At 37.6% G+C, this 24034-nt stretch overlaps 1 protein-coding gene across 1 annotated transcript in view; it reads right to left on the reverse strand.

Annotated features, from left to right (window-relative positions):
* Window positions 1-1529: 1529 nt before the first annotated feature.
* LOC136847601 (damage-control phosphatase ARMT1-like) overlaps window positions 1530-24034 on the reverse strand; it is a 35204-nt gene continuing 12699 nt past the window's right edge. Inside the window, 6 exon segments of the mRNA XM_067119318.1 lie at window positions 1530-2197; window positions 4931-5108; window positions 8667-8736; window positions 8739-8831; window positions 10067-10238; window positions 12898-13097. Of these exon segments, the coding sequence (XP_066975419.1) occupies window positions 1970-2197; window positions 4931-5108; window positions 8667-8736; window positions 8739-8831; window positions 10067-10238; window positions 12898-13097 (941 nt within the window). The 3' untranslated portion in view covers window positions 1530-1969.

Here is a 24034-nt window from a genome sequence, read left to right on the forward strand (position 1 = left end):
TGGCACAGGCACCATGTCAGCTCACAGGTATGTATAAATCATCCAACTCCCCTTCTATTTTGATAAACATGAAATAAATCACTGTCATCAAACTACTGCTGTTCCTGCTGATGGCTCGACAAGTAGACCTCTGGGCTCCACCATATTCCCCATATCTAGCTCACAGGGAAAGTAAGATTGTTTTGCCAGTGATATATATAATTTCATGAGCTGTGCATGAAACCTTTTAAAGTTGTGGCTGTATGACACAAAGTTTAAAGGCTCTGTTGAAAGAGAAGGGCTTTTCTTAGGTGATAACAATCTCTAGTACTCCTGAATTTATGGGGACAATCCCCTCTATCAGGAACTTTGCTGTGCACCACCTTCCTTTCCTGGGATGAAAAAACAACCACTGTCTCCATGCTCGGGTCATCTTGTTAAGGATAGAAAGGTGGAACCTTCATATATCTTGAAAGGATACATGGAGTCCTTGGCTGTCCCAGCCATTTGAAGTAGAGAGGTAGTGCCTGGTGAAAATCTTCCAGATCCTTAAGGTTGTTGTGAAGAATAAATAGTAGTACTAATAAGGGTATGCAGCCCCGGTCACAAATTGAGCTTCTTGACCAAACTGTCCAAGAACAGAATGGAGCCAAAGGATCTGAGACAAGAGATCAAAGAGATCCTTTATTTCATTATTACTTTAGCTAGGCATAAAATGACAACTGCAATCTGGAGAATAGACATCTGTCCAAGAGAAAGTACCATCTTCCTAGTAATTACAACTGTACTCTTCAGCACAGTAAGGTAAATTGAAAAGGGTAAAAAAAGAGCTACATGACATTTTGTTATTTGTTGGCATGTTTACATTTTATGTAGCCCAGAGAATAAAATAAAAAGGAAGTAAATTTGAGTGTAAGATAGCATCCCAAAAACTATTACAAAGTGAAAAGCAAAATACATTACTTACTCTTCGTTTTCATTTCAGTATATAAAAACAAGAGAAAAAAAAAGACATCACCATAAACAATTACACATTTCTTGGTGCTTTGTAACAATTTGTTTATTTACTAAGTGTAATGCAAGAAAAAACTTTCACCAAAAATTAGGAATTTTACAAGATACATGAAGAAACCTATAACTAAGTAATTACTGCAGAAAAAGCTAAATTCCTGTACAGATAAAAAGACTAAATACTCACAAAGACAACACTGGTAACACTTAAAAGACTTCAAGTGGTGAAGAACTGGAACTTCTCAAATATCACCTAGGGAAAAGTCAACAGTTTCCATCATTGCAACAGGTTCACAAAAAGTGAGTTAGAGGGCCGACACCTAACTATGGGTCCAAATGGCACCTGTGAAATACACTTCCCCATGTCTGATATAAAAAAAAAGACTGGTTAACTTAGGGACACTTGGGACCTAAATATTAGGCACATATACATAGTCAGTGGGGTTGTGATAAAACAACTAACATTTGAACAAGATTAAAATCAGTATAAAATCATAGTGTAACAAAGTTCTTAGGATTATAAGAGCAATACAAAAACAGTACTTTATCCGAGATTTATTTTTTAACAAATGTGACACATTTTTCCTTTCATCCTAAACTGCTTTTACAGAAATAAAAATTCACCATTTAACTTATACTGTACTGGCAATCTAGAGGGTCACTGAAGAGAAATATTTTGAAAAACTTCAGAGCAGTTCAGGATAGCACATGGGCTATTTATGCCATGAAAATAAACTATAACAACATCAACAATAAAACATTTAGAGATTTTTCAGTCACAAAACTATGGCAATTCTAAATACTATGTGCTGACACATGGCTGGAAAAATTTACTGGACTTTTCTTATAATCCCCAAATTTGCCTAATAAATACCTTCAGCTATACTTAAATATACTTACAAACATATTATAAAAATACAAACAGGGAAGAAAAGGCAACAATATTACTGTAACCAGCGCCATTGTCTGCATCCACATATCAAGATGTGCACAGTTGAAGCATTCCAAAATCACCTGATATGTTCCAGTTTGGTGATGCTGCTGCTACTCTGTCAGCAACTTCAGCTTCTAACCCAACCACTGGTCCTCCCTTGGCAGTACGTACAGCTAACAAAGGAGCAGGGCAAAAGTTACGTAAGGCAGCCTTGAACGGTGTGGTCGTGGGCCAGCTAAGGTCACCAGTTAACTTCCTGTAGTTTAAGTCTCCCTGGAGAATATATATTTGCTAATTAATCACAAACACTTGCTTGATCTTTAATATTTTTCCATAAAATTACACCTTTTACTTACTAATCCATAATATACTGTTATTTATTTATTTTAAAACTACCTACTGAAATAGTCCATTTTACAATTCAGAAAATACCAGTTCCAATTTTAAGAATACAAAATAGGAAAGTGTGCTTCAATTATGCTATTGCACATATCATAATCAACAAAAAGTTTAACTGTACAACTGAGTTAATACTCTTAACTCTCATGGGGCTGTCCAGAAGGTTGTGCCTTTAATGAATATATCAGATCTTGTTTAATATATTCCAATGTTAAAAATCTGATAATGGAACAAACTGAAAATGAAGCTTCTGCTTGAATTTCTTTCAAGGATTTGTCTCTGATACACAATATATATTGTTGATTGAAAGCTGGGCAGTTACTAAAGAAATATTTAAGTGTAGTTCTGCATTCAAGGAGTGTGTCTTGTGGGTTATTTATCTTATAAGACAGGAAATATTGTTTCAGGGTGGATTTCCATTTGACAAGAACGTCAACACTGTCACTATCCATTATAGTTGGTTATTTTAATTTTTAACTGTCTAACCTAGTATTCCACCATGCCTGCCATTTATTAATGATGATGGGTTTTAGCGAGAGTGGCAAACCACAAACGGAAAAGGTATATTTGGTCTAGTAATACTAATGGCAGCTTTGCATACTTTATCGGCATCCTCATTTCCTTTGATGCCATCATGTACAAGGACCAAACATACTCCAGCATTATACTGGCTTTTCACGATTTATGAATGAAAATTTAATATGCTGAACAAATGGATTTCTAGGATAATAATTTTCTAGGGTCTCTAAAGCACTCCTGGAGTCACTGAAAATCTTAACTCCTAACTATATTGCAAACAATTCCGCTGTGAAAACATATGCATTACTGTATTGGGTAATGAAAACGGACTTGTTTTACTACACTGTACAATATTGCAGCAAATCATATGCCAATATAAATTTCCATCCATCCATATAAATTACATTCGGTGAACTTATATATCTTATTGTATGTTGCCTATCATGTTCAGGGTATATACATAATTTTTTGATAGATAGAACATGTGGGTACAAACATGTATTTTCACAATAGTACCAGGAGGGAGATTATTATTATTAAGTTGTTTAATCAGACCGTAAAGCAAGTTTTTTCAGCTCAAATGGTAAGCATGAGGGATTTGTCTTCATTCATAAAGTTGAGAATTTCCATTAAATTATAGCCTTTTTAAAGAATTTACAACTGGATTAATTGAAAATGAATATTTTGACAAAACTTCCTTAACTGATTTTATTTCAAAACTTGATTGCTGTTGTTGATTATATCTTGGACAGTCACGCAAAAAATTTTTAACTGTTGGTGATACTTTACATTCTGTACATATAGCTCTTTTGTTAAACATTTATGACATCCATACTGAGGGCTGTGGTGGATTTTACTAAGTGTCCTCTGAATATCTTTATTAACAAGAATTTTGAAGCATTTCTGATTTTCTCTCATATTTTTTCTATCAAGTTTATTTAATTTTCTTTAATGGCAGACATGGTTGAGATTAGAAATTCATTCCTCTGCCTTGGATTTAAGACAAAATTTATTTGAAGATGGAATTTTGTTTCTTTCTCTGCACTTATTGATATTTTATTTAGTTCTCTTATATTTTGTAGTATTTCTGGGGACAGTGACAGTTCTGAATTTTTTGGTTTTTCATATTTTATAATTTTTTCAAAGTTCATGAGTTCAATTTTTTTTCAGTCTGTGCAGCATGAAGGACCTTATATATGAGTTTGGGATGATGTTTTTCCTTCTGTATTAAAATTTCTTTTTGTATTATCTTCATGGGAATCATTAGCTAACTGCAGGGATTATTTTGATTGCCAATTTCAACATTTTGGTAAGCTATTATTTACATTCAATTTTTTTAATGAATTATTGACATCCCTAATTTGACTTTCCCGGAAGTCATACCTGTTCTATTTTGTAAGATCATAAGTTCAATATTAAATCTATAAAATGAGCATTCACTGGATTGAGCTTGATGGTTTTGGCCAAAGTTGATTCGTGTTGTGGGTGCCATGATTCTACACAGTTGTATGATCACCTGATTGGAACAAAGTGCCTTTTGGCTCATTATGTTTCACTGTAGCCAGATTTTCTGCAGTTTGCATCAACACAAAAACTTACAGCCTGATTTTAAATTTTTGGAATTTAATTTTTGGCCAATGAATTTTATTTTTGGTAGAAGTTTAATCATATGCCTTTTATTTTTGTCCATAGTGCATGTTAATGATGTCTATGTTTTTCGTAACCATTTTGTTCTTTGGAGGAAATCTGATATTGTCGCTCTGTCAATCAGTTCATCATCTCTTAGTAATATTACGCACTGTCTTTAGTATGCTACTCGTTGTGTTGTTTCTACTAACTCTGATATTTACATTACCTATTATATTTTTTTGTTGCTGGTCCAAAGTCCAGGATTATGTGCACTGTTAGTGGCTTCTATGTTTTTGTTACCTTGTACTTACATTAACGTTCTTAATTTACTTGATCAAAATCAGTTCTTTTACCACTTACATTTTTTCACTCATCAATTCCTTCTTAATTATAGTGTATATATATTTATTTCATAACAGGATTTGACTCTGGAAAAATTTTTAAAATGTAATGTCTTACCTTGAAAATTATCAATGATGCTTTACTGAGTTCTGCATAAAGATCAGGTTCAACTTCACTCATACATGTGTAGTCACATGACGTCGTCCAAAACATTCTCTGACTTATCTTCCACCTGCCACTAGACAAGTAGTTTGACCATCTGATGGACAGTTCTCTTGAAGAACTACCAATATCTCTGGACATTAGAAGCAAAATATGGCAAGATATAACTAAGCTTAAAAAAGTCAAGTGTGCAGATATACACACCTAAATTTTATATACTTTTCTATCCAAACAGAAAAACATCATTGATATCAACAAAAGAAATCAGAAAGATACCCTAATAGTTACTTAGTATATGTAAGCTACAATGAGGGGTGATGTGGTGTCAACCCCTTCAATAAATTTTCATCATGTTTTATGCAGTATGCCAAACTAATGTTCTCCACGGTGAAGTGTGTACATTTGATATCAAGTTTTATGCTAATATACAGTGGAATTGCTCTTAATACATCAGTATGTTTCATCATACATAAAAAAGCCCAATATGTCACATATTCTGAACAGTACAAGAAAAGGTGGAAGGCGTTGATATTTTGGTATATCTTTATGTCAACATTTTTTAGCACGCATAACTATAGCCTCAATTATGATAAAATAAAAATATTACATATGGAGAAATTGAAAAGCATACAACTGACTAGCTATGCATCATAACAAAATATTTCAGTGTTCTGGAATACCAACAGTGAAAATTTATAAATATTTAAGTTAGGAGTTAGATCTCTAATACTTTCCTGGGACAGCTTATAAGTCCAATCATTCATTATTCAGCATGATCAGGCCAATAATAGTCAACATCCAGTGTACAGGAACTAGTCAGTTCCCTGGCTCCAGCACAGTCAGGCATCTGATGTATTGCCTCAAAGGCTCCTGAGTGTTTCATCTTTTACCTTTGTCTGCACATAAATTCCACTCAATTTTCACATCTAGAGGCCACCTGGTAGTCTCTCAGACATACTTATCATTACAGATGGCCCTGCTACTATGCAAATTTGAACAATCTTTGAAGGTTAATACAAAGTGACTGCACTGTTGTAATTTATTTCATACCACTGGGAAGTAACCCTCATCCCTGCAAGTTCTCAAAAGGGAACTGAATGGACCTAGTTGGGATTTTTCATTACCACTAAGGCAGCTTGTCAGCTTTGCAAGCTTGGGGTTGATGAGTGAGATGCATGTCTGTTGGAGTCTCTTTTAAATACCAAGGCACAGAAGTTGATACATCTATTCTTTGCAAAAGCCTTTTTGAACACAGCCTCCACACCTGGGCTACTGCTGTGATTGCAATTCAGTTACTCCTATGCCATACCATGACTGACAGGTCAACTGTAATTCCACGAACCAGATGATCCAGAAATACTTCCAGACTTTCCTCATTGGGCAGGTTGGACTTCAAACCTAGCACTGCTGGCAGCCACTCCAATTTTCTGCCCGGCCTTTGATCAATTAGACAATTTAGATCAGGATTGTTTGATTTCATCTCTTGTTATAATTTGGTTCAGATTCCACAATAAAGCTGTGTCCAATATGCTAGGTAACCAAATTACTCTTAGCCATTAGAAATAAATCTAATCCTTTTGGGTCAGCCCTTGTTAAGCCAGCTCAATGGTCCAACAAACTAAGGTATATAACTTTCCAACCACCATGAAAGATCAGTACTAAGTGTAAGCAGGTTTTTAGCCTCTTTCTAATATATTTTTCCCTTTATTTTGCAAAATTACCATCTTACATAATCTGGTATGACATAATACCAACCATTCAATAATTCCAGTATGTTTTTAGGACTAGCATATACAATGGGACAGTAAGATTAACAGTTTACTTTGTCTACAGTTCTTACATGTTCTTTTCCAAGACACTTGTAAGAATATCAGTTCAATTAAAATAACAAGTTATTGCTATAAATTTATCATCTGACAGATAAGGAATTAAAATCAGCACCACCTGTTAAGTAGCAGACATGAGTTAGTGCAAGTGCTATCATGTAACATTCCCAGTTTAAGCTATTTGTTTTCTGTCATCTTTCATTCTGTTGACCATTAAACAACTTGTCCTAGGTTTGGTTACATTCATGGCACACTCATTACAGTGTAATTGATTTTGCACAGGATGTCAATTGTCTAGTTCATAACTATCAAAAATGAAATGGTATTCTCAGTTCTCTTGCTTAAATATGTATGGTGATACTCTTTCAGATATATTTTTGAAAGCATTGTTACCAGTTGGCCATCACAGTGGCATGAATCTAAGGATGATTGCTTCATACTTTGTCTCAGGTATGCTAAACTCCTAGTGATAATAAAGGCAGGGGTATAAATAATAAATCAACTGCAATGTACAAATTTTTATCTGTTCAGCAAGTCTCCCAGTCAGTCAAACAACAGTAATTTTTAAAATATTGTATTTTTCTCAGACTTGGATGCTAACCAAAAGTAATGAGTTTGTAGTGAAATAAATTTATCATCTGTACCAGTTGTTCGAGTTCTAAGGGCATTACAGTACTAGCAGCATCCTATTGCAGATCATGGATCAGATTATCCTTTTTCTAATCTATTTAGTTTTGGAAGGGCCATTGCACCCTGTACCCCTACATTTAGTCTGTGTATGTTTGTGTCCCGTCAGAACATCTTCAGAATAATTTGAAATATAAACATCTGAAATGACTTTCCCAAGCTTTGTTTTTATCTTCTTGGTACTAAAATGACAATTAGTATGATCTGTTGCCATAGTTCAGAATTTTACAGAGCAAGTTCAATTTCTGTTTGGTAATATTTTGAGTTCTCTAATGTGACAGTCTTTGGGATTTATTACAAAATTTTGAACCTCCTCAACAAGTCACAAAACCCTGAAGTTTAAAATCTTCTGACTCTTTATAAATACTGATCGTTTTCTCCATTTGATACTTTCTTAGATGGAAGACTACAGAACTGGACAGTAGAGTAGTACAAAGGCTACACAGAGTATTTTTAATTTGCTGTGTACTCTCAAGGATAAAATTAAGACCTAAAAATATGTTACAGAGATGTTTGGTTTTGATTCAGAAGCGAGTACAATATTATTTTAAACAGTACACTCTTCAGAAAAAAATTACTGAAAGAAATAAATCATCTTTAAACTGCAAGTTTGCAAATATTCTCCTTTTGTAAGAAAAATTATTTTTCAGGAAGAGAATAAAATTTTAATAATGAAGTATGAATAAATACGGTCCTCTTAAGATGAGAAAGGAAAGTTGCAGTAGTATGTCTTGCTTCTATTTACATTCCAAAGACAAGCACTACGGCAATCAGGCAAATAGTTCCTACTTATGGGGATATTTCTTCTTAAGTACTTTATTAATTTACAACCATCAATAACATACTTTATTATTCTAGACAGACAATGATTATCTTTAATATGGATTACTGTACAGTATAATGAAAAAGAAGAGCAAAGGTGTCAGAAGCATCATGAATTCACTTTTCAGAGACTGATACAAGAATTGTGATAACTAAAAAAATTAAGGTTAATGCTTTCCACCTAACCTCCCAATGATTACTAACCCTCGCATAGTACATACACTCATTGTGCTTGCTAACTAAGTACAGCATTTGAACTATCTTGTATACCAGTTCTTACCAAAGGTACAGATCAGTCAACAATTAAAAGTTCAGTCAACTTGGTATTTAAAATATGCATTTTATTTGCCAGTTACTGAAATTTTTCTAATGTCCATGTAAGTGTTGAGGACATGTGGTGTTGACTCAAACCAGGGACAGACCTCTTATAACAACATTTGTTGCCAAACCTGCCTCCGTTAGAAATGTCATCAAGCAGAGATCACTAACCAACTCAAAACCTGCATTATCTAGGACTAACACTGAAAAGAAAAAAATAAAATAAAATAATTAATTTCTTTCACATGGACTTAGTACTTAAATCTAAAAAACAATAATCTTGTCTTGTATTTAAGTTAAATAAAATGTAGTTTTACACATACCTGTTGTTTTGTACATGCCATAACATTTCATTAGAGATTCAATGGGCTGCTTGTTACAGTGTAATTAAATTAATCATACTTACAATGTATTTTTATGATATAACAAAACACTTTGTACATTATCTGATATCACAAGTTGATCTGTTTTTCTATATGCATGTTTAGCTACTGTTACCACAAGCTTTTCAGTACAAAAAGATATATGATATATGCTCTTCAAGGACCAAACTGCTAAATTTCAGTTTACAGAGCTAATACTGCCAGATGACATGAATTCAAACAAAGTTGCTCTAGTGGTCTGCCTTCATAATGGGATATTCAAGGCAGCCAGGAATCCTTTAAAAGGCTCTTGTGCTGTGTTGTAGGGTGGTTTCTTTTTAGTTGCAATTGTGTGATGACCCTGTTCACCTACATTAAAACAATGGGCGCTGCAGCAAGAACTTAGAAACTAAAATGTAATTACTTCGTAAGTTACTTCTATAAAACTGTACTTTTTACAATTTGCTCTTTCAGCATAAACTAAAACCAATAAATTTCCCCTATTACCTCAAAAATAATTAAATATATTTAAAGGAAAAATAACCCAATCTTTTATCCTGGACAGCTATCTCTCTCTCTCTCTCTCTCTCTTGTCAAATATGTAATTCTTTTTTACTGTTTCTGATCCTTTTGCATTCTTTTTACCTTCTTTCATTACATAATTTTACTTTACATTTTACTTTCATTACATGTACATGTATGTACAGATACCCCTCTCTGACTGCCAAATAAGCATGAGAAAAATGTAACAGACAAAAGTTAAAAGAGAGAAAGAATGTGAATCACTGAGGATAGTGGCATGAGAGGGCAATTAACTTGAAAGCTATAACACATTTACTGACCCATAAATCAGGACCCTTCAATTATTAAGGCAGCCTACATTCCTTGTGGTTGGACATCAAGGTCAAGACATTTCTAAAACATATTTGTATAAACCTGTTAACACATTAGTGACAGACTTATTGTAGACAAAGAAAACAAGAGCTTCAGGTCCTTCCACTGTATGAAAAGATGACATTTAAATATGTAAAGACTAAGATACTCTGTGCTTTTGTAGACCTAAAGAAAATAATTACCAATATCTCTCTGGTCTTCAGGAAGAGCAACTAGGAGCTGCCATAAGGAATCTGACTGATTCACAAGAATGTTTTCCCTGAATTTGTCCAAACTTTTCAAAAAGTCAGAACTCTGAGCTACCTCAGCACCACCAGACATGCTCAAGTCACATTTGTTGCCCCATAATGAAATCTGAAATCAGAAATAACAGAGCTTACCAGGTAGAAACTAATATGATATAATTTTCAATGCTTGTACATTAATTAGCTCTCTGAAGCATCTCTCTCACCACCATTTTAACTAAGAACTTTAATTTTTAAGCAATTAAGTACAATTCTGGTCTCCGATAAAAAATGGCCGAAATTGTAATTGATACCATTCCTGCTACCATGAGATGCTGAATAGCTGACAACTTTTTTCTTCTGTACATTGCAGATGAAAGAAGAAACATTAAAGAACAGGAGATGCTCTCACATATGCAAACATATGAATACTTTAAAAAATTACTGTATAAGGGCTTTTTGATAAACTATCCTTTGGAAGTCATACAATGCAAAAATACAATATAAATTCACACTACAGGTATAAAATAATTACTAGGGTTAGGTTCCAAACAATGAAGTTGTTAAATCGCAACTCCCATGGCCTTCCTACCTAGGGCAATCAGTACCATCTATACATATATGGTAGCCTAGCCTACACTATCAGTATACTTTGTACATATATGGTATAGTAATTATTAGTGTCAAGCTAATTCTGCAGGTTGATGCAGACTGACATGATAATTGTATTAAGTTTGAATAACAGGCCTGGCCCCACTTTTGATATTATGTGATAGCTTCTTACATTATTTGGATTCTATTTTCACATAACATCTAGAGTAAATTATACAAACATCAAAATAAGAATTTGCATCTTTTCCATGGATCTTTTAAAATGTTATGCTTTACTACACTGTATTCAATCGTAAATATTCTTTACTGCTTTTGCATTATAAATTGAAGATCATAAGCGATCAAATGTTTTGGTTTTGGAATCGATCATGACTCAAAGTCTTTATTTGATGCATTTAACTTTCGGTTCAGAGGGCATTTCTTGCTTCAAAATCTCGTAAATGAATCTCTAAAGATACTGTAATCCTTTATAAGGGACATGTGTATTTTTGTTACTTGAAGTGTTTTATGTCAAATATAACTTAAACTATGTCGTTGAATTATTGCAGCAGAGAGGGACGTTAGTAGATGACGTTGGTGCTGGCCTGCTGTTTGTTTTGTAAACAAAAAAATCAAGACTTTCCGTTTTGCTATTTTCTTTGATTTCATCATCATACCACTCTTTTACAGCAACTGTATGTATCTTTTATGGCTGAAATCAGCAGTAATATGTGTTCTTTCAAGTGACCAGTAGTTTTGATTAAAATACTTCCAATTTTAAGAGGCGGTCGAGTTTATCCATGTTGCCAATGTAAACGACCTGTTTATAGTCATTAGCAGCTTGAACATTCTTTTTCAGCCCTTTAAGATGCAGCTTAATTTTACTGCAGCAGTATATTTCCTTGCTGATCTTTTCTCTAAAAGCGGATAAATCTTAGTGCAAAAACATATCAGGTTTTACGTCATTTTAATATAACTACGATAATTGTTTAATAACGATGGATTTGAAATCGGCTGCAAAACAGTTGTTATCCGATTTCTTTATTTGCAAAACAACTTTCAGAGATATGTTCGGTTGTTTATGGCAAATGACCCTGGCTGTTTTCAAAAGTATAAGTTGCTAACAATGCTTTTATTATTCTCTTACTTTTTAACTAGAAGATGGAATAAAGAGATGGAGAAGAAGTTGGTCTATTGTAAGTTGTCTTTCTTGCTGCCTGATTCTATGGCAATTGTAGTCTCAGGATTGCTGCTTGTCAGTCTCTTCTTTAAAATATTTTCTAAATATTGTCCCACCGGTATTAATTGCTAACTCCATGAAATTCTACTTGCTCTGTTGGTGTTCTTCGTAAGGTCAATTCAGGGATATTCATCGGCACTACCTGTATTTACAACACAGCACTAACCATGTTGCAAACCAACACTGACCATTTTAACTTCTGACACAATCAGGGCAAGTGTGGGGTCGGCTCATTGAATTAATGTACCTATTCCAGCTCTTGGGCCAACGTTAAGGTTTAGATCGTGCAAGGAAATGCCCTGTTTGTACGTTGTTGCCATAAGTTATATACAAACTTAAAAATACGTGTTTCAAAATATTGCATCTTCGATATTAATTGATCTAACCCATTTGGAAGCAATCCTATCCATAATTTAACTCCTTCGAGCATACCTGTACTTAACTATAATACAAATTTACACCACTGAATACTCCATCATCATCATAATCATGTAGCTAATCAACTTCCATTCTTTTAATTTCATGTTCTTTGTGCTTCTCTCTCATTTTTAATTTCCTTTTGTTTAAATTATATGTTTTTATTGTTTACATTTAACTATACATAACATTTTTTGGTATTTATAGTAATATTCTTACATTATTTCATTGCAAATAAGTGCATTATAGTACAGAGTAGGCTCTTTTATGATTAAATCTTTAATATTTTTGAATGGCTACTAACTTATCCCCATTACACCCAGGTTAGAATTGGGTCATTATCAGATCTATTGCCTGACAATGTACTTTTGGGAACCTAACCCAGTCATATATAATTATGATTGCCTGTATTTTTTTGTTTTATAATACTATATTCAACAGTTGTATGCAAATATTGTATATTCTATCTTAATGATACAGATGTTTCCCATAAAAATGAAATGAAATACTGTACAACAAATTTTTATATTTTCATTCTTACCTCTAATAACTGAATAACGTATTGCTTCAACAGCTGATGAGTAAGCGTAGGGAGAATATTCAACAAAGAGATGATATGCGCCGCTAATGCTTCTACAGCTTCCTGCGAATCTGTTAGGCTCTTCTCTTTCAGCACTTGAAATGCATCATGATTCTGAAGAGGGTCACTGAAAAGATACTTATAAAACAGCCTTGCATGATGTTAAGTGATGATCTTTTTATGTATTGCTGGTTGAAGTAAAATTTTCAAAAACTTCATACTTAAAACTGCAGTCTCATACTCTAATAAGCTTTTAAAAACTGACTCAAAAAAACAAAGTTATGCAAATCCACAAGTAAATTCTGAAAGCTTGGATATAATGGAACTTTCCAAAACCTGATTTATTTCACCACATACTCATCACTTCTATAATCATGGCCTTCAAATGCCTCTAAATGCTACCATCTCATCTAACATATTGTGGCCTTCAAATGCCCCCAGATACTGCCGTCTCATCTTACAGACAAAATAAGTCGGAACCAATCTGCACGTCACCCGAGTTCACTGGTCCACACAAACTAAGCACTGTACCTCACTTTTCTTGTCTCCCCTGTTATCAACATACAAGAAGTTCCCAGATTTGGATTACAACTGTTGATGTTATTCATTTAATCTGAATCATGCTTTTGAATTTCAATACTGATTTACTGCGGCTTTTCTAGTACAGTATCTTTTCATCGGGTAGCTCAACTTTCCTGGTAACAAAGACTTGTCGGCTGGCTCTTAGCAAGTTCTAGTAATTGCTTTTCTTGTTTTTGGAATGACCGATGTATTTCCTAAGCTTATATAAGTACCAGTTGAGTATTTTGTATACATATGGGGTTCTTGCTTATTTTCACATGCTTAATGTAAGGAGTTAATTAGGTAAAGAGAGGAGTTAGCTATTTTATGGATGCACATAAATGCTTACAATTACTTTTCTATGTTAAGTGTTTAAACAAGTAGGCTGTACACTTTCCTTACTTTATATATATTTAAACAAAATAATTTTAACACAGCCTATTCCTGTATTGTGAAAAACCTAGACACTGATTGTTTGAAAAAGGAAAATGATGATCTGCTGCTCCTGGCAAGTTGGCACATGCATAAATGGTTACCTCAGGCCCACTGACTAGTTAGCAGCTTACCTACGGCTTCAATAAGTTTCGTTGCTGGACCACAGGTGTTTCAAGAAACTTTTCTTAAAGTACCTTTCTTATTTGGATTTTTTCCATTTTTTAAGGGTTTTATTTTGTTCACAGTCTGGGCACTGCTTTCATTTTGTATCAAGAGTTATGTACTAGTGAATGATTATAGGATTAGCGTTCAGGATCATGTATTTAGAATTGAGTAGCATCAGTAATTAGGTCCAAGTACCCAGTTGTAAAAGCTTTAGAATCCATCAGTCTCTTCTCATTTTTTAAAGTTTTTCTGTTGCATGAGGATTCAGTACTGTCTGGCTTTCCTTATCTTTTCAATATATAATGGTACCTTCATGTTAAATTCTCTGTTGGTGTTATTTATCCTTCGAGTTCTTTTTTGTGTTTTCCATAATGTGGTCCATACATTTCAGCCTTAATCATATGCCAATACCAAATGCTTCAAATGAGTTACCTGATTAGCCGTTGGCAATTTCACTGCTGCAAGTCGGCCGCACTATCCCCATAGCTTTTACCCACTAAGTGGGCCGCCGGAAAATCCCCACCGTTTGCATTGTTCACTATTCAAATTGAAGTGGGGAGGAGGGTGGGAATCATTCAGGTGTTCAGGTAAGTATTACAATATTAGTTTTATTATGAAAACTTCATATTGCAATACACCCTGAATACCTGAATTAGCCCCATTAACAAAATTTAGTGGAGGTGGGATCAATCTAATTCAGCCCGACCTGCCATCAGGAAAGCAGGTAACTCATTATTCGCCTACTCTGTATAAATGAATGTATCCTCACCTGGTTATCCCACTCGGCAGGTGAGAATGTCTGTAGAGAGAGTACCCCCGATGTCAGTCTCATGTCTAGGTACTGTCTGAGTCGAGCTACCTCTCGTGGTATTCAAACCTCCTCATGGATAGAGAGTAGCAAAATAAAACCAACCTACCATGTGGCTAATCACAGCCTCCCATGATTAGTGGAGAACAATGAACCTCCCATGTGGCTAATCAAAGCACTCTCATTTATGGAGGGTCTGAGTCAAGCTACCTCTCATGTGGTATTCAAACCTCCTCATGGATAGAGAGTAGCAAAAAAAAATAAAAACCAACCTACCATGTGGCTAATCTCCCATGTGGCTAATCAAAGCACTCTCATGTGGTATTCAAAGCTCTCTCATGTATGGCAAAATAAAAACCAACCTCCCATGTGGCTAATCAACCTCCCATGTGGAGCTAATCAAAGCACTCTCATTATGGAGGGCTACCTCTCATGTGGTATTCAAACCTCCCAGTAGCAAAATCAAAGCACTCCCATGATTAGTGGAGAACAATCTCCCATGCACTCTCATTTATGGAGGGTCTGAGTGCTACCTCTCATGTGGAACCTCCCATGTGGCTAATAGAAACCAACTCCATGTGGCTAATCACAGCCTCCATGATTAGTGGAGAACGATGAACCTCCCATGTGGCTAATCAAAGCACTCTCATGTATGGAGGGTACGATGAACCTCCCATGTGGCTAATCAAAGCACTCTCATGTATGGAGGGGTACGAAGAACCTCCCATGTGGCTCCATGTTGTAGCCTCTCATGTATGGAGGAGAAGTTGAGTGTGCAGGATCTTGAGTTCTTCGCCGTCCGTTGCCTCCCGATGTCTGCGCAGAAGAGGTTGAAGAAACCAAACCTGTCCACTGGATCTGCCTATCTTCACAGTACTAAAGTCAAACTTAATATTCTCACTATGAACCCCGACTAACAGAGAATCTAAAATTCCAAATTTCCTGACTACATTCATTACCTATAGTTCCCCCCACCCTTAACATTACCACGTAATTATAAGATCGAGTTGGTCGTCGCAAAGGGAACAAGCGAGAAATTCTTCTTCGAAGAAACTGAACGTCTTTAGGTAGAAGTCGTGGAAAACGACACCGACTTCAAGTGGCCGCCGCTAAGAACCTCCGCACTAAGAGAGTACCCCCTTAGCTAAATGAACGCACCCACGATAGAAGGGTTAGCGGCTACACACGGACTAAGAGAATAACTTTCATGTAAAAAGGAGAACGATGCATCTCCCAAGTGACTATTCAGAGCCTACCCATTAAGGAGGGAATGAGGCAGTGTGCTGAGCCGGTGACCCTCCACCCTGCAGGTTGCGGCAAAGGCCGACGAGCACAGAAGTATCCCAGTGCCGACGAAAAAACCTAGGCTAGCCTATGAGAGCACCTCTTTGGACTCTCGTAGGGAAACTATCAAAGACTAGGATACTTAAGATACTCTGAACTTAAGTTCATGTGATTATACTATCACTGTTGCTTAAGATTCTAAAGCCTAAAAAGGAATTTTCCTATCTGGTTAACCTAATAATCACCGCACTACGAGAATACTACCTTGGCTAAATGAGCGCACCCTAGATAATAGACTTCGCCGTTAAACGCAGACTAAGTGAATAACCTTCCAAATCTTCGCACGAAGAGAATACCACCTCAGCTAACTGAATGCACCCTAGACAGGAGAATTCGCCACTATACGCAGTGGGGCGAATTGAACGTCTCTTAAGTGAAGGAAGAAAACAAAGACGGATTCGCAAGCAACTACCTCCAGAATAGAAGACTGAACCATTCCTTAGAAAAGAAGATGAAGTGGACATACTCCGAATACTGTGCGGTAAGGCATAAACCTCGCACCACACGAGAATCGTGAAGTGTGCCCGCAACTGTGTTCGAACCAGAACCAGGAACCATTTCTGTGCCCGCAACTGTGTTAAGAGCAGTAGTGAGCGCGGACGGAGTTTATATGAACCAGGAACCATGGAACCATTTCTCCGAAAGTAACTAATCGCCTTCCTTCGACGGACGGGAAGGATTCCCTAGGAAAGACAAGAAGTGTACAGCTAAAGCGAAACGGAGTTTATCAACCTTGGTAATTATTCGCATTGGACAAAAGATATCCCCACTGATGCCGGAACTGAACACTTGCAGATAAAGAAGAACCTTAAACGAACGTTAAAGTTTAAAGCTACGGGTTGACTTCTGAAGCTGAAGCACTGAGACATAACTTTAGAGTGTCTGGACTTCAGCTGTTTAAGTTCTCGGCCATGACTTCCGGAAGAAGAAATGCTTATCATTCCCCGCCTGACACACTGCAATTCCTGATTACCTGATGAATGAGACCCGAATGGCGGAAAGTATACACCTCTAAGTTCTAATGATCTTGTTCCCCTGAGTTCTCAGATACGACACGGCAGTTAAGATGTCGCAAAGCAGACCCACTATTGTGTTGCGCACTAGGACTGAGAAAACACCTGAGGGCTTCTTTATAGCCCTGAGGTTCCTGAAGGTTATGACTCCTCTTGTTCCCGATCCCTCCAGAGGCCCGAAGCCTGGGTTCCTCCAAGGTTGCTCCCCAACCTTGATATGAGGCATCTGAGTACAGATGAACGTCGGGAAGAGGGGAGACTATAGACCTTCCGGATGTCAGATGCACTTCTTCTGACTATCACAGACGATCTGACAAGCGAGAATCGTTCCAGATTATACCTGTATTCTCGATGTGGAAGTCCCAGCGATTCCTGAGACATACCTGAAGAGAAAGCATGCGGAGACACAAGACCCTGGAATGAGAGAGAGAGAGAGAGAGAGAGAGAGAGAGAGAGAGAGAGAGAGAGAGATTCTCTCCTAAAAGGCTTCTTCAAGTGGTACCGGCTGTTCCCTGTTAAACAGGAACCCTCTATTTCTACATTTGTACTTTCAACGATGCATATTTGCCGAAACTGGAGACATGAGTTAGAAGCAACAAGTTCGTTATACTGGCCACATCCCTTGAACCCGGAGCAGCCCACTAAACATAGCTTGCTGTGACGCTACTGCTGACGACACAGCTACACGAAATAGACCATGGAGGAGATATCCTCCTCCTAAGACTGTTGCAGAGCGCAAAAGGCGCCCACAACAGAACCCTCTCCGAATGTCCGGATAGTGAGGCGGAAGCTTCAAAGCAGCCCCTCCTCTTCTGCCAAAGAACGTTGTATAGTCAGGCAACATGTTAACCTGGTATGCCAGCCTTACTGACACCGAAGTGAAGAGGTGTCAGGCAGTACCAGACCGGAGGGAGAAATCATCTTGTTTGAGCAACTACCGGTTCTGTCGCATATAGCGACTCGAACATCGTTTGTTCGGTAGTGTACGCTCCTTCGAACCTTGGATTGAGGATGAAGTCTACCATCTGCTTATACTCATTCTCACTGGCTGAAGGAGAACTAATATCCGGTACCGGATCCTCTACTTCAAATGAACAATCCTTGTCGGACTGGTTCGACCGAGCCGGAGGATTGTCGGACTGGTCCGACCGAGCGGAACAGGAAAGAGGCAGGCCGATCCCTAGCAAACGCCGAACTCGAAAACCCGAACTGCTACACCTGGGTGCTGAGAAGGACACCTGACGTATCAATCGCGAACATACTGGAGGCACCAAAGTCTAGGTTGAGCAAACCCGCACCACCCAACAGGGATGACGCAACACCTGGGCAGACCACGCCCATTCCTGAGAGAGAAGAGGCGCGCAACACCCGAACCACTCAAATCTGGACGTATCAAAACCACATGAGAGTGGGAATCCAGAACTGAAGACCCGGAACCAACATGGATACCTAGATGGAGGGACAGAGAAAACCTGCCAGAAAGTTGAGAAAGAAGAAGCGGAGGAGGAGGGAAGAAGGAAGAAGCCACACTCCGGAGTAACCACCGAGCGCCCAACGCCGACGTCGGACAGATGGAGAAGGTCCCAACCGGATCGAAACCCAAAAGGAGTATGAAGGGAAGTTACGAGGTACCGAACCGAAGGTAACAGAAGAAGGTAGTTACCAACTATCCTGGAGAATGGAAAGGCTACGGAAACTATCGGTGCTGATACACTGAATGCTGGCGCAGGCGAATCGCAGACTGCCGTAGCATCCACAAGAATCAGGAGGATACATTACAATGAAGAAACTATTGGTGCTGATACGCTGGCGCTGGGCGAATCGCCGACTATCGTAACATCCGCAAGAATCGCGGAGGATACATTACAGTTAGGAACCCATAAAGAATGAAATAAGGAGTTGCTGACGCCTCCGCAAACAACTGAGAAGCAACCAGACCGGATGCCTGAGAAACCACCGGATTTGCAAAAGGTGATACGACGACGGATCCATAAAAAGTACCCCTTCCCTTTTTGAACAGAGGGGGGCGCTGAGCTCTAAAATACAGGGTTGAAGCAAGATAGCCTTGCTTTGCTGAGTTAAAAGCCAAGAAAACAGGATGCGCAACAAAAGACCCGAGAGCCCCCAAAGAGCGGACCGAAAAGAATATTGAGAAGGGCAATGGAAGAAGGCTTAGAAGAAAAAGGGGGAAAAACGGGAAAATTTCCGTAACGGCCGAAGAGGCCATAGATTTCAAAGAAAATAGACTGGTTCTGTTCCCCCTGCCCCTGATAATCTTGATAGACATTATCAAATCAGAAAATTTGAAGAAAATAGCCTGGTCCTGTTCCCCCCGCCCCTGATAATCTTGATAGACATTATCAAATCAGAAAATTCTTTAAGACATGATCATGAATATTGGAAAAACCCGATCGCCAGAATTACCACCATCACAAGACAAACGAAATTTTAAACCCCCCAAAGGAAAAGGAACCTTTGAAGGAGGAGTATTCAAGGGAAAAACAAAATTCAGAACCAGATACATCAGAAACCAAATCTGAACGACCCTCCACGGATCTGAAACCTTTGTTGCACAGAGCACGAAGCAGGAAATAAAACCGACGATTGATCTGAATGAGAGACCTAAGCCCAAAGAAGACCACGCTCAACTACTTTCCTGAATACTTCCTAATTAGAATTCCTACCCTTCTGAGTGATTCCCAATTCTAAATCCACCTTAGAACTTACGCTTTTAGAGGGAAGGGGGGAAATCTGCTACCAACACTGCCTGCTCCGCCGGGGGCCAGTAGATCCTACCTTCGAGGTTTGCGGTTCTCCATGACCCCCGGCACCCATTAGGGCTGGTTCTGGAACAGGCAGGGGGGCTGAAAAAGAACGATTAGTATCTACAACACTATACTACTATCCTTATCTCTAGTTTCCGTTAATTTAGTCATAAAGCTAGAAAAATAGACTAGACATACTCAGCTAGTAACTTGTCCTCTAACTTTTTGAATAATTCTTCCATCTGATCTACCGACCAAGACTCGCCGCCTATCTGACTGATACTACACTGTGTCTTCCTACATAAAAACACAAACAGAATGTCGATCGTGTTTGAGGTGCTCATCCTACACTTGCAGGACGTGTAGGGACGATGGCGTCAGCATCTCCTGCAGAAGGAGGCTCTGTTGTCGAAGATGTAAACGAAGTTGAAGTATCGGCGTTAGCAGACGGCGACGTCTTTTTGTTTGACTTATCCAATCGAATACAAAGTACCGATCCCAAAGTCAAAATCGGGAGAGAAGTTCCAAATCCCATCAATAAAATATCCATCCAGGAGAAAGTGCGTTGAAAACACTCCAAATCGTGATCTGATGTCCAAAATCTTGAATGGGGGTCGGGCTAAATGACCAAAAGTTCGCCTGATGTGGGACACACCCACACAGCATGGCGAACAAAAAGCAATTGGGGATCTCGGCCTCACTCGGCCGGGACTTGCAGCAGTGTTGCCAACGGTTCTTCAGGTAACTCATTTGACAAGATTTTCCTGTAAGCGTTGGTAACGCTGACAGTTTATTACCCACTAAGTGGGTAAAAGCTATGGGGATGTAGTTCGGGCTGGTCAGTGACCAGGGCTAATTCAGGTGTTCAGGGAGTGTATTGCAATATATAAATTACGTGCAGACCTACATTAGAGGATTCTATTTGAGGTTTTCTACTAAACTTCAAGAAGAACGTGGTAATCGTTTAATTGCTTACGTACTGTGGGAGGTACTTCAGATTTCAAGAAGTATAAAAGTAACTATTATATGACAACTAAAACTTGTTTTTTCCTGTAAAATAGTAATTGAAGAAAGATTCACACAGCTGTACACAGTGATAATAAACTTCACAATTTCTCATACAAAAGAAAGAACAAGTAAAAAATGCGCCAAAGTTTCTTCGGCACAATTGAGTTTTCTTTACAGCATGTAATGCTGTATGAAACTTTCAACAACGGCCCATGAAACTCAGCCATGGTCTGGTGGTGGTCTGTGCTGTTGGTACCTAGAGTATATCAGTGCCAGAAGTATGATTATGGCTAACTTTAATCTTAAATAAAATAAAAACTAAGGAGGAGGCTAGAGGGCTGCAATTTGGTATGTTTGATGATTGGAGAGTGGATGATCAACATACCAATTAGCAGCCCCTCTAGCCTCCCTCAGTATTTAAGATCTGATGGTGGACAGAAAAAGGGCAGACGGACAGACAAAGCTGTCACAATAGTTTTCTTTTACAGAAAACTAAAAAACCCAAGTTCTGTGAAACTGACCGAGATTCTTCTCTCAGTTTTGGGAAGGAATTTCAACCACTGACCTGTCCCAAACCTGCCGATGAAATACCTCTAAATGAAGAGTTAGCAGCATTAGAAGAACTAAGTGAATTCATCTCCATATTGGAGTTACTGCAATTATATTCTGATGCCATGCTGGGTTCATAAACCCCAGATCATCAAAACAAGACAATAAGGGAAAAACAGTCTCAAAAGATGAAAAAGTCATGTAAATAAGCCAATGCAAGTGTGATAGCCAATTGCTTCAACTGAACAGCTGAAAGAAGATTATTATACCAAAACATTGCCAGTTCCAAACCTTGCACTTTTAAAATTTAAGAAATTAAGTGCCTATATTTAACACAGCACAGTCATTTTTCGAACATGTTAATTTAAAAGTTTACAAGCATAAAAATAAAACAAAATTAGAGAGCCTATACAACTGCTAACTTAAGATTTTCCATCTGGAATGACCTCACATATAACACAGGAAAGGCTACAGTTTCTAAGACGACTTACCTTAAATTGCAGTCCAGCAAACCTCACGTCAAATGGGGACATTCAATAAATATTTTTCCTCTGCATTTCAGTACAGCAAACTTCAAGTCAAAATGAGACTTCATTGCATTAGTTTCATCCTGAAATAAAATGTGGTCCTTCAGTATTGAATTTAAAAGGTCAGAGGTCATCCATTAATAATCTTAGCCTATCTCTCATGTCAGTACAAGTGCCCTGTGCATTCAGATTGATTCAGTAACAATGTGGAAAGGTGCTACAGAAACAAGGTAGGCACATCACAGGTGGTCCACAAATAATACAGGCCTGTCTCCAGTTCACTTTAACTATTCTGCATATCAAAATTGTCCGATAATAATTTAGAAATGACTGATTCACTACAAATGCAGTAATCACGAATCTACCATGCAGTTCAGGAGCTCCAATCTCACAGCAAAATTCTCTGATACAGCTCAATTTTGAAGAGGAGGAAAGTCAAGGTTTGATTGACACGGACAGAATGAACAAATCATTGGAGGTTATGATTACCACGTTATGAATGCGCCTAAGGTTAATACTTCATGTTGGAGACAGGGACACAGAAAACCCAGTTTTAATTTCTGTGGAGAAGTCACAGTTGGCACAGTCAAAGACTTTTGATACTTGTACATAGATAAATTTGTCTTGTAGGATTCAGTGTTGAATACCTGTAAACGTTTCCTGGTAACACCTCAGCTTAGCAGACTTCTATTACCCATCAACCCAGTCGACCAAGTTATCGTCATTATTTTTCAATACGCCACCATTTCAAATGTGGAGGTTAAGCGTAAGCACAGGATAGTTGAGGTTAGGAATTATGAGTTTTTGTCAGCTGTAAGATATCTAGAGAATATTCAACAGACTTTGTTACTTATCAGAAAGCCCTGAGTTTGCAGATATAAACTGTCCAGGGAATACCAAACATTTTAGTAGTACTACAGTATTTGCAAATTTTACTACCTCTGAATCTGTGAACTTGTATACTGCAACATGAATTCCAAATAAGTACTGTATTCAACCATGCATATATGGCTGATGTATTTTGGGTTGTGGCAGAGCCCACAATATAGTTTTAACCTGCACGAGTCAATAAAGGAGCTTCTGTAAAACTTGCCATTTTCTCAAAATTCAGAACACTTTGTTGTGGAGGCTTTCAACTCTGAAATGTCCAGAATTCTCCTTCTGTCAGTTAAGTCATCACCTGGACTGCACAGTGGGTCTCCTGAATAACTATTATGCCCAAACTAATGTACCTATTGGATGTTCAACAGACATTAAAATGATTTAAGACAAGACATACATCACATTAAATCTGGCAAGGATTTCCATATAATGCACCGATAGTTACCATAACCTGAAAGATGGACTTTACATAATTATGCTCAATTTCACTATTAGTATTTTGAAAGTGTTTCTGGGCTACTTGATTGCTAAAATGAACCTTCCAGTTCGGTAGTATCTACATTGAACACACTTTGGGAGCCTGGCTTTCTGATAAGTAACAAAGTCTGTTGAATATTCTCTAGAAATCTTACAACTGACAAAAATTCCTCATAATTCCTAACCTCAACTATCCTGTGCTCTACGCTTAACCTCCACATTTGAAATGGTGGTGTATTGAAAAATAATGACGATAACTTGGTTGACTGGTTGATGGTTACAGAAGTCTGCTAAGCTGAGGTGTTACCAGGAAACTCGTTTACAGGTACTCAACACTGAACCTACAAGACAAATTTATCTATGTACAAGTATCAAGATTTTACTGCACCATACTAGTACAAAACTCTACTTTCTATACAACACCCGAATATGGATCAAATTCATATAAAAACTGTAATGAAGAATATCCTGAGAGAACTACACTCTCTTAGTTTTGTAGCCCACATTCTCCTCTAAAATACCTGATGACGTTTCTCTCGGTGGTCCTAATGAAAACATTTCCAC

This window comes from Macrobrachium rosenbergii, chromosome 17, assembly GCF_040412425.1.
Source record: "Macrobrachium rosenbergii isolate ZJJX-2024 chromosome 17, ASM4041242v1, whole genome shotgun sequence".
NCBI lineage: Eukaryota > Metazoa > Arthropoda > Malacostraca > Decapoda > Palaemonidae > Macrobrachium > Macrobrachium rosenbergii.